Raw genomic sequence first — 12289 nt, forward strand, 5'->3', positions numbered from 1 at the left:
TTTTTTCTTTCTTTATAGTGACTCATTTTTTTTTTTTAAGATTTTATTTATTTATTTGACAGAGAGGGATCACAAGTAGGCAGAGAGGCAGGCAGAGAGAGAGAGAGAAGCAGGCTCCCTACTGAGCAGAGAGCCCAATGCGAGACTCGATCCCAGGACCCCGAGATCACGACCTGTGCCGAAGGCAGCGGCTTAACCCACTGAGCCACTCAGGCGCCCTACAGTGACTCATTTTTGTTTATTTATTTTTAAAAGATTTTGTTTATTTATTCATTTATTTGACAGAGAGAGCGAGAGAGAGAGAGAGAAAGCACAAGGATGGGGAACAGGAGAGGGAGAAACAGGCTCCCCACTGAGCAGGGAGCCTGATGCAGTGCTCAGTCCCAGAACCCTGGGATCATGACCCCAGCTGAAAGCAGATGCTTAACTGACTGAGTCACCCAGGAACCCCATGACTCACTCTTTTTAATTAACATTTATTTAAAAAGTAACTTTCAAATCATTACTGTAAGGTCAAGTCCTATTTGGACCAAGTGGGACTGCTGAGTATGGCAACAATGAGGCCGTATGGTGACTGTGGCCATGAGGAGAGGTGTGGTGGGAAGCGTCCCAGGCCATAGTAGTTAAAGGCGACCAAGACACTTCATACCCAGTCGCGTGTCTATAATCAAAATGTCAGATAAATATTTGCAAATGACCTATCTGATGAAGGGTTAGTATCCAAAATATATGAAGAACTTTTAAAACTCAACACCCCCAAACCAAACAATTCAATTAAAAAATTGGGCAGAGGACAGGAATAGATATTTTTTTCCAAAGAAGATAGACAGATAATAAACACATGGAAAGATGTTCCACATCACTCAGCATCAGGGAAATGTGAATCAACACCACAGTGAGGTACCACCTCACACTAGTCAGAATGGCTAATACTAACAAGTCAGGAAATGACAGATGCTGGCGAGGATGCGGAGAAAGGGGAACCCTCCTACACTGTTGGTGGGAATGCAAGCTGGTGCAGCCACTCTGGAAAACAGCATGGAGGTGCCTCAAAAAGTTAAAAATAGAGCTACCCTAGGACCCAGGATTGCACTGCTAAGTATTTACCCAAAGGATACAAAAATGCTAATTTGAGGAGAAGCATGCACCCGAATGTTGATAGCAGCCGTGTCTACAATAGCCAAATTGTAGAAACTACCGAAGTGCCCATCGAGGGATGAGTGGATGACGAAGGTGAGATCATATACACGTCACGGATATTACTCAGCCATAACAGGAATGAAATCTCGCCATTTGCAATGACATGGCTGGGACTGGAGCGTATGACGCTAAGTGAAATAAATCAGGCAGAGAAAGACAAATACCATATGATTTCACTAATATGTGGAATTTAAGAAACAAAACAAATGAGAAAAGGGTAAAAAAGAGAGAGGCAGGGACGCCTGGGTGGCTCAGTTGGTTAAGCGGCTGCCTTCGGCTCAGGTCATGATCCCAGCGTCCTGGGATCGAGTCCCGCATTGGGCTCCTTGCTCGGCAGGGAGCCTGCTTCACCCTCTGCCTCTGTCTGCCACTCTGTCTGCCTGTGCTCGCTCTCTCTCTCTCTGACTAATAAATAAATAAAAAATCTTAAAAAAAAAAAGAGAGAGAGAGAGAGGCAAACCAAAAAACAGACTCTTTTTTTTTTTTTTGAAACAGACTCTCTGCAGAGAACATACTAATGGTTACCAGAGGGGAGGTGGACGGGGGATGGGTTAAATAGGTGGCGGGGATTAAGGCGTGCCCTTGTGATGAGCACCGGGTGGTGTATGGAATTGTTGAATCACTATATTGTACACTTGAAGCTAATATTACACTGTACATTAGCTAACTGAAATTTAAAACTAAAACTTAAAAAAAAAACCCAAACCCAGAACATCAGGTACTAACCAGGGTTGGTGAGGTTATGGAGAAATCAGCACCCTCACGTGGTGAGAATGGGAAATTGCTCAGCCTTTTTGGACAACAATCTGGCCATTCCTCCAAAGGCCAAGTGCAGAGTTGTCATTCTAACCCAGCAATTCTGCTCCTGGGTGTCTACCCAAGAGAAATGAAAATGTCTGTCTGCACAAAAACTAGCACGTGAATTTTTTTTTTTATTTTATTTGACAGACAGAGATCACAAGTAGGCAGAGAGGCAGGCAGAGAGAGAGGAGGAAGCAGGCTCCCTGCTGAGCAGAGAGCCCAATGAGGGGCTCGAACTCAGGACCCTGAGATCATGACCAGAGCCGAAGGCAGAGGCTTAATCCACTGAGCCACCCAGGTGCCCCATGCACGTGACTGTTTATAGCAGCATTATTCATAATAAGCCAAAGGTGGAAACCACCAGAGGTCCATCAACTGGGGGTTTGATAAATAAAATGTGGTGGGTACAGGCCATGCAATAGTATTTGGCTCTGAAAAGGCCGCAAATGAGGTACTGATGCCTTGTCCAGAATGCGTGATCGTTGGAAGCATCAAGCCAAGTGAGAGAAGCCAGTCACAAAGATGACATACCGCATTCCTCCTTTTATCTGCAATGTCCAGAAGAGGCAAATCTATGGAGACAGAAAGTAAATCAATAGTTTCTAGAGGTTGGGGTGACTAGTAGGTGGGGGGTGGTAGGTAAAGTGTATGGTGTTTCTTTTTGAGATGCTCCAAGTGTTCAAAAATTGAATGTGGTGATGTTTGTACAACTCTGGTAACACCACCGAATGGTACATTTTCAATGGGTGAATTGTATGGTGTGGGAATTATATCTCCATAAAGCTGTTACAAAAAAAGAGAAGAAAAAGGACACGTGGCTCAGTTGGTTAAGCGTCTGCCTGTGGCTCAGGTCATGTTCCCAGGGTGTTGGGATGGAGCCCTGAATTGGGCTCCCTGCTCAGAGGAAAGCCTGCTTCTCCCTCTCCCTCTGCACCCCCACCCCCTCGTGCTTTCTCTCTCAAATAAATAAAATCGTAAAAAACAAAACAAAACAAAATAAGTGACCAAGAAGAGAGGAAGTGGAGGACACTCTTTGGGAGGTATTTAGAGGTAAAGGACAAAGGAGAAATGGGACAATAGGTGCGTGTAACAAGGTAGGGGGAAGGCTTTTCAGCACAAGACAGCTTTGGGTCCATTGGCTGTTTTGACCCTGTCTCTAGTCCTCCAGCTGTTTGTTCCTTAAGTGACACCCGTGTTCGTCATTTAGATCTGCAGTGTTCAAAGATCTCTACGACCAAACCTCGGCTCATTCCCAGAGAGCTCTCTACTCCTGGATGACTGGGATTTTGCAGATGTCCTCCAACGCTAGTGGTGAGCCTGGCCTTCAAGGTAGGGTCACTTTTCAGGGGGGTGTCTGTCCTTAAAGGTGGTGCTTCCTCTCCGAAGACAGGAATTTGATTTCATTGCCATTTCTGATTTTTACCTGTCCTTCCCACCTTCCGAAAAGGGTTTGATGTAGCTTATGGAATAAAACACCCCAGGGGTGCCTGGATAACTCAGTTGTTCAGTGTCCACCTTTGGCTCCAGTCATGATCCCAGGGTCCTGGGATATAGTCCTACATTGGGCTCCCTGCTCAGTGGGGAGTCTCCCTCTCCCTCTGCCCTGACTCGTGCTCTCTCTTACTCTAGTTCTCTCTCTCTCTCAAATAAATAAATATAATGTATTTTTTAAAAAGATATTATTTATTTATTTTAGAGAGAGTACCAGTGGGGGGTGGAGAGGGGCATACAGTTTCCACACGTTCACGTCAGCGGGCTGTCCTGGCTTGTAGAACGTCAGTCGCAACAGCATCTCGGATTTGAAAAGAACCTTTCAGAGTGAGGTTTCAAGTTAAAAAATCTGTATCCTCAATCTGGATTAGAGAGAGACGTGGTACATTTTTAAAAGGAAATCTAGGCAATAAAGCACAGAAATCTAGTGCGAAGTTTCCTGGCAGCCAAGGCAGAAATAGGTCAAGACTCATTTATTTTACAGATGTGTATTAGAGGAGTCCAATTCGTGGAGCCAGAAAGGAGGGAGGCTCGTTGCCAGGGGCTGGGAGGCGGGAGGACCCCGGGGGGTGGGGGGCGTTGTTGTTTCTTGGAGACCGTTTCGGTTTTGCAAGATGAGCATGTTCTGGAGGTGGGTGGTGTTGACGGTTGCACGGCGAGGTGAATGTACTTAATACCACGGAACCATCCACTTACAAATGGTTAAGTTAGTAAACTCTATGTTAGGTTTACTACAACAGCAAAAAAAAAAAAAGAATGTGTAGAGGAGTAATGCGGACAGTGTCGCAGATGGCTTCAATTTGTTGCGTTTTTAATGTGAGTCGTGTCAACAGAATAAACTTCTTATTTATTTTTTTTAAAGGTTTTATTTATTTATTAGAGAGAGAGAGAGAGCATGGAAGGAAAGTGAGAGGGAGAAGCAGACTCCCCACAGAGCAGAGAGCCCGATGCGGGGCTCGATCCCAAGACGCTGGGATCATGCCTGAGCCGAAGGCAGAGGCTTAACCCACTGCACCACCCAGGTGCCCTAAGAATAAACTTTTTAAACACTTAGCAAATCCTACCGTGTGTCAGCTACTGGAGACACAGAGGAAAAGAAGCCAAAGTCTCTGTCTGAGAGAGCTCTTATTGTATTGGAGGAGGGTAGGTGGAGAGAAGTTTTAAACCAGCAAATTAGTGAGAGAGAGAGCGAGCGCACGTGCACACACAGAGAGTCAGGGATCAGTAGGTGATATGAAGAAAATAAAATGAAATGGATAAATGCCGTGGAAAGGCTTAGCGCTTTTGACCAGAACAGGGCTTGACCCTCTTTTTATTTTATTTTATTTTTTTTTAAGATTTTGTGTATTTATTTGACAGAGATCACAAGTAGGCAGAGAGGCAGGCAGAGAGAGAGAGAGGGAGAAGCAGGCTCCCCACCGAGCAGAGACCCTGATATTGCGCTTGATCCCTAGACCCTGGGATCATGACCTGAGCTGAAGGCAGAGGCTTTAACCCACTGAGCCACCCAGCACCCTGGCCCTTGTTTTCTATTAAGGGTCAGAGTGGATGTCTCAGGCTTTGTGGGCCTATAGTGTGGCTCAACGAGGCAATGCTGTTATCCTGGTGCTAAAGAAGATAATGCCCACAGGTGAGCAGGCATGGCTGTGTCCCCTCGAGCCTTACTTACTGGCCCTGACACTGGCATTTCACAATTGTCATATGCCACAACCGTCTTCTTTTGATGTGACTTCCAACCATGTAGAAGTGTAAAAACCGAGTTCGCAGCTTCTACAAAAGTTTGAATTGAGACCAAAATGGGAAATGGAATGGGTCCTGTGAGGCTCTGGGGGAAAGATGTTGCAGGCCGGGGGAACAGCAAGCACAAAGGCCTGGGGGTGGGAATGGGCTTAGTGTTTCGGAGAAACTAAAGGAAGCCTGTGAGATTGGAGTGTAGTGAGGGCCAATCAGTCCTTTTCCTGGAATTAAGCTTTGAGATTTGTGTATAAGGAGCATTCAACAACAGAATAATCAATGCCTTCAGTGTGTAGCACACTTCACTCTGCCTGACACATGTTCACGGCCTCCAGAAATCTGCATCTCCCAGTGCGTAACCCCGAGAAGAGCTGCTCGGCCTCTAGACTTCCTGAGCCCTCATTGCCAGAATTTAATGAGAGACAGACTTTCCTTCTAAAATTCCTCCGTGCTATGTTTCGTTATTCTACTAAAGTGAATTAAAACGAATTCTACTTAGACTTTAAGCTTTTTATTTTTCATGAAGTTCCTCGAGGTAACTGGGAATACTTTGGGTGTTAAAAAAAATCCCGGCCTTCCGGATCCTTGGTCTGCCAAAATACGGTTTATGTTCTATAATTAATTTAACTCTAACAACTCAGCTTGGTTCCTGATGAACTGAGTGGTTCTCCCCCAGCCCCCTCTTGCCCAGTTCTCTAGCCCTCTGGGACCAGCCCTTCTAATAACCAAGTCACATGTCATCTAGGGGGTCCTAGGGTGTTCACCTGTGCTCACCCCAATGGTTCTGACTCTTGGGCTAGGAGGCATCTTGTTGTTCTTTTTTTAAATTTAATTTAATTTAATTTTTAAAAAAGATTTTAGTTATTCATTTGACAGACAGAGATCACAAGTAGGCAGAGAAGCAGGCAGAGAGAGGAGGAAGCAGATGCGGGGCTCGATTCCAGGACCCTGGGATCATGACCCGAGCCGAAGGCAGACGCTTTCACCCACTGAGCTACCCAGGCACCCTGCGAATGTTGTGCTTGTGACTCAGTTCACACAGCAGCTGACTTCACCATCTCATCTGGGCATGAGAGTCATTGCCCCTGGCTTTTTGCAACAGCTCTTGGTGATGGAGTCACTGTGCCCTGTAAACACTCCCCTGTTCCTACCTTTTCCCCAAAATGCCACCCACACAATGCCAAGGTGTAGTGTAAAGTCTTACAGGTAGGAGGCTGTCTGTGAATGGTTGTTGAATGAATGAATGAACACAAGAAGGAGGTCCTGATATCAAAGATATTTTTGACTATGACATACCAGGCAGAGGCCATTATCTATCTATCTACCTATTTATTTAATTTATTTATACATTTCTCCATTTATTTATTTTTTTTGCAGATGACTCTGTTTCATGGGTCAGTGCAGAAAACTTATGGATTTTGGGCAGATACATGGTTCACCTATCGTTTGAAGAAATTGCAAAAATCAGTCCTGTAGAAGTAAGTGGGAAACGTACATTTCCCCGCCCCCATCTGCACGCCATCCTGGGAAGGGTGTGCTCTAAACCGCTCGTGTTCAGCCAGCCAGTCAAGGTGCTCTGGAAAATTGGATACCCTCCTCAGCCAGTATATCTAGAATCTCTGAAGAGAACTCTTGGGATGAGGTCTCAAGCGGCCCGTCATCAGATTGTGTTTAGGGTAGACGAGCCAAGAAAAGAACGGGAATTGTAGACAACCAAGATAGCTCTGAGGAGACAAACATGGCATAAAGAAAATGTTGGCTGTGAACCAAGAATCATTTTAGGGTATTTTTGTATTCAAGAAAGGCCAAGGATTACTAGAGACTTCCATTTATAACGACGTCTATATCGCCATTTCAGCATGAGCACTGGTTGGGTTTTAACCATAGAGTCTACTGGTTGGGTTTTAACAATAGAGTCTACAGTTGAGAAATGTACACATTCTAAGGTTCCTTTCACTCACTAGTCAGCCTGTCTCTGTCCTCCTGATGTTGACCCCGTGACACCAGAGTTCCTTGAACATCACGATACTGGAATGCAGCCTCCAAAGATGCTTCCAACAGGGAGGCATTCATAAAGACTTTGGGGCTTGCGTTCAGTTTTTATCATGTGTGCCTTGACTTTTTTCTGGCCAGTGAGAGAAGTGTTTGTATCACAAGACTGGCTTGCTCAAGGGCAAGTTGATCCAACAGTGTCTTCTTATTGTGAAACCGGATGCAGAACCAGGTTCTTCTTTTTCTTTTTTAAAGATTTTATTTATTTATTTTTTGAGGACAGAGAGAGAGAGCGAGAGAGCACAGGCACGTGGAGGGGGAGGGGCAGAGAGAGAAGCAGGCTCGCATCTGAGCAGGGACCCCAATGCAGGACTCGATCCCAGGACCCTGGGATCATGACCCGAGACAAAGGCAGACACTTAACCAACTGAGCTGCGCAGGCCCCCCCCACCAGGTTCTTCTTTTTAAGAAAAATTTTTAGAACTTTTAATTGAAGTACAGTTGACTTATCTAGGTTCCTCTTTTTAACCTAGGAGGCTGAGACTATTTCAAACATCTTTCAATTTTATAATCCTCAGTTATAAAGTGGATTAAACCTCAGTTTCACTCTCCCAATATTGAGTGAACTTCTGGAAGTTAGATGGAGATTAAATTGTTAGGAAGCTGGACACCTGCGGAGGAGTTTCTAAGGTCAGGAGGTCACTTGAAGCTTTTCTTCATCTTCTAAAAGTGTAGACAAGGGAAGTAAAGCCACAGGATACCAACACTAAGAGGGAATTTTATGTGGACAGAGTAGAATCCACAAGAGAGAGACAACTTCATGAGCACAGAATAACAGTGCATAGAAGGATAGGAAACTTCGGCTTGACATCCTTGGACACTAGGCAGAAAATGAACAAGAGGAGAAAGAACCTGAATGGTATATTTAATACAGTTGAATCTATATATCTCTATCTTTCTCTATCTTTGTATCTTACCAAGGGAGCACATACTCTTTTTCATCACCCAACACCCATTTGTAAACTCATTCATCTATTAAAAAAACCCCTGATGCCCCAAAGTGCAACATTTGGGGACTGCCGTCTCTGACCTCTACATAACAAATCTACAAAGAAATGTGCAACATTAGCTTTCAAAGAGTTCAATGGCTCAGATACTAAAATAGAACATTTTCCTAAGTGTTGGGTTAAGGAGGAAGCCAAAACAGTTATTACAGAGTGTTGAGAAATCAGTGACAACTGGGTATTTACCCTAAAGGTACAAACATAGTGATCCGAACGGGTATATGCACCTGAATGTTTATAGCAGCGATGTCCATAATAGCCAAACTATGGAAAGAACCTAGATGTCCATCAACAGATGAATGGATAAGGAAGATGTGGTATATATACACAGTGGAATACTATGCAGCCATCAAAAGAAATGAAATCTTGCCATTAGTGATGACATGGATGGAACTAGAGGGTATTATGCTTAGCGAAATAAGTCAATCGGAGAAAGACAACTATCGTATGATCTCCCTGATATGAGGAAGTGGAGATGCAACGTGGGGGGTTTGGGGGTAGGAGAAGAATGAATGAAACAAGATGGGATCGGGAGAGAGACAACCCATAAGAGACTCTTAATCTCACAAAACAAACTGAGGGTTGCCAGAGGGAGGGGATAGGGAGAGGGGGGTGGGGTTATGGACACTGGGGAGGGTATGTGCTATGGTGAGTGCCATTAAGTATGTAAACCTGGCAATTCACAGACCTGTACTACTGGGGCTAATAATACATTATATGTTTATAAAAAATTTTTTAAAAATGAATTTAAAAAAAAAAGAAATCAGTGACCAGGGGAACTGAGTCTCTGAGATGGGGCACAGCGCGGACCACCAGCTGGGGGGGGGTGCTGCTTGGGGCCAAGTCAGCCCTCCCCACCAGGCTTCCTGTCCTTGTCCACCAGATTGGGCTGTTCATCAGCTATGACAATGCCACCAAGCAGCTGGACACGGTTTATGACATCACGCCCGAACTGGCCCAGGCGTTTCTGGAGAGGATCAGCTCCTCCAGCTTTGACATGAGGAACACCTCCACCATCCACAGGCAAGGGGCAAGGGCTCTGGGTCCTCTGAGTTGTTTCCCCAAATGTGATGGAAGCACCAGCTTCCTCTGAGCATCAGAGGGCCCTGGGAGGGAAGGGAGGCTGCTGGCCCGTCTCTTTAAATACCCCCATGTCTCTGTGCACGTGAGGCGAGGTATTTCCCCCAAAAAACACCCTTCGGTGGGGTGGAACAAATTCTTTCTGAACCTCTCCTGTGCCAGGCATTTGAGGCAACCAGCTCTGAGCACGGAAAGAGAAGAACTTAAATACTCGGTGCTCAATCCATTCCAAGGTCAATGTGTAGCTTCCATTAGGGTGGGTGCCCATATTTGTGAACCTCTTGCTATCCAGATTCTCAGGGGGAGGACCACAGATGACGTCAGCTCTGGAATTTAGTGTGTACCATGATCCTCCAGGAATGACTTCCTGCAGGGCAGGGCGGGGGAGCTGTGGGCTTGATAACCCCAGAAAGGGTTTGGATGTTAGTGGGGAGGGATCCAGCATTGTCTCACCATCTCTCTGTCTCTCAAGGCCACGTGTAGAGAATGTTCTTCTATGAAACTATCAAACTTTCTCCCCCCACCCCTAGTAATCTTTACCCATAAGCATGGGTTCCCTTTTTCTATGGTCATACAAAAATAGCTTGGTGGTTAAGAACACAGGACCTGGGGCCAGACTTCCCGGGTATAATCCGGGCTCTGCCACTTACAAGTTGTGTGATTTTTGGCTGCGTCAGTTCACCTCTCTGTGCCTCCATTTCCCCATCTGTAAAATGGGAGATAATAATCTGCCTGCCTCACTCAGGTCCTTGTAAGGATTGTGCACGCCTGCCACATAGTAAGAGCTCAAGAAATGTTAGTTATTCTTAACATGGTTATAAATATTCAGTCTTCATGTGCTCTGCGTCGTTTCTCATCTGACACATTTTCAGATCCTTCTGCTGACCTGATTGCTCTCCCGTGGACATGTCTGAGCATGTCAGTGTCTTTCTGAGAGGGTCGATCGAGGTGGAGCATGGTCAACCAGGTGGTCCACTCATGCAAAATTGGATAGATTTCATACGGACTCTAAGAGCATCCATTAATGAAGGAGCATCTGGTGTCTACCAGCAAGTGTACTCATTAAACTCTCACGGTACTCCTGATTCCTCCGTTCATCATAGTTATTGTGATGTGCTATGATGAACAAAGTCAACCTCCTTTTTACTAAAGGCCCAGAGAGACAGGGTCACCCTGTACAGTAGTACATAATGTGGACTGATCAACTATGCATGCAGCAGCTTTGCAGAGAAATTAAGTAGCTTATTGGATCAAACATCCTAGGCAGCTGGGCTTCAATCTTGTTGGCCTAAGCTATGCTCTTACCCACGAAGTACAGTGTTCCCAGCTAGACCAGGGTTCAGATCCCACCTCTGCCCTTATACTACCCCGCTTCCTGTCTTTTTTTTTCCTTTTGAGGTCATCATCATCTAGGGGTATAAGTTGTAAACGATGCTGGAAATAATCTGCCTCAGAGATTGCTCTGAGGGGAGCAAACCCTATATCTCCATGTGAAAAATGGGGACTTTCCTGTGGCTGACTCAGCATCCCACATTCCTTATGTCCCCGAGTGCCCTGGGAAGAGAGACGGTGTAGTTGGATGGGTCTAGATTTAAGTCCTGGCTCCACTCCTTGTCTTGGGCAACTAACTTAACTGCTCTGACTCTGTTTGCCCTTCCGTGAAATGGGGCTAATCAGATCATCTGCCTCGTAGGGCTGCTGTGATGGGGTGATCCGGGCACAGGGCTCAGCATAATCCTGGCACACAGTAGCTGCTCTGACCATGACTCTTGGTTCTGTGTGGGACAGGGCTGTGGTTGTGGCCCGCAGCTCTGAGCCCCCCGCCAGCACCCTTATCTTCCCACACAGGCTGGGGCTGCTGGTCTGTTTCTACGATGACCTGGATTTGCTGGACGCCGCCGTGGCCCAAGTCCTCCTGCACCAGATGATCAAGTGTAGCCGCCTGAGGGGCTTCCAGGCTGGGGTTCAGAAGGTGCCATGGGGGTACAGGGCCCTGGGGAAGTGGCTGGAGAAATGGGGAGCAGAGTCTTGCCTGGCCTTTGAGGAAAAAACACATCAGCTGACTCAGGATCCAGGTCCAGCCACACAGATGGCATCCTGAGTCCTGGGATGAGCTTAAAATGGGAAGAAATGACATAAAGCAGTAGAAGGGAAAACCTGGGACAGATCAAAATTCAGAGTGGCCGCCTTGAACTCAGCTGTGCGTATGGATTGCTTGGGATCGTCAGTGTGGATTCTCATTCAGTGGGTCTGAGCAGAGCCCTGAGTGGAGATTGTACTTCTTTCTTTTAGTAAAGATTTTATTTGTTTATTTGCGGGAGGGCACAAGCGGACAGAGGGGCCAAGGGAGAGGGAAGAGAAGCGGGCTCCCCGCTGAGCAGAGAGCCTGATGCAGGGTTCGATCCCAGGACTCTGGAATCAGGACCTGAGCTGCAGGCAGACGCTTAAGCAACTGAGCTACCCAGGCGTCCCCAGGCACTGCACTTCTAGCAAACATCCAAGCCATGCTGAAGCAGCTGCTCCGGTGACTGTGCCTGGAACTGAAGGAGATAACACAGGGCTCTCAGACCTGGGTCTGCCCTGGTAGCACCCCACCAGCTCCGTCCCCGGGGGCTCTGTAGGTATTGGTCCGTGCTGTGGCCGGGGGAGGGTATGTTTCAAAAGGTCCTCACGTGATTCCAGTGCAGCCAAGGTTGAGAGCGCTGATTACTGGGTATTTACGGAGTTCTTTTTTTTTTTTTTTTTTAAAGATTTTATTTATTTATTTGACACAGAGAGATCACAAGTAGGCAGAGAGGCAGGCAGGCAGAGAGAGAGAGAGAGGGAGGAGGAAGCAGGCTCACTGCCGAGCAGAGAGCCCGATGTGGGGCTCGATCCCAGGACTCTGAGATCATGACCTGAGCCGAAGGCAGCGGCTTAACCCACAG

At 46.4% G+C, this 12289-nt stretch overlaps 1 protein-coding gene across 1 annotated transcript in view; it reads left to right on the top strand.

Annotated features, from left to right (window-relative positions):
* OTOA (otoancorin) overlaps positions 1-12289 on the top strand; it is a 69268-nt gene that overhangs the window by 16069 nt on the left and 40910 nt on the right. The window contains exons 9-13 of the mRNA XM_059415952.1: positions 3209-3330; positions 6604-6704; positions 9166-9318; positions 9687-9698; positions 11179-11334. Coding sequence (XP_059271935.1) covers positions 3209-3330; positions 6604-6704; positions 9166-9318; positions 9687-9698; positions 11179-11334 — 544 coding nt within the window. The remainder of the gene's footprint in view (positions 1-3208; positions 3331-6603; positions 6705-9165; positions 9319-9686; positions 9699-11178; positions 11335-12289) is intronic.

Source organism: Mustela nigripes, chromosome 11 (genome assembly GCF_022355385.1).
Source record: "Mustela nigripes isolate SB6536 chromosome 11, MUSNIG.SB6536, whole genome shotgun sequence".
Lineage (NCBI taxonomy): Eukaryota > Metazoa > Chordata > Mammalia > Carnivora > Mustelidae > Mustela > Mustela nigripes.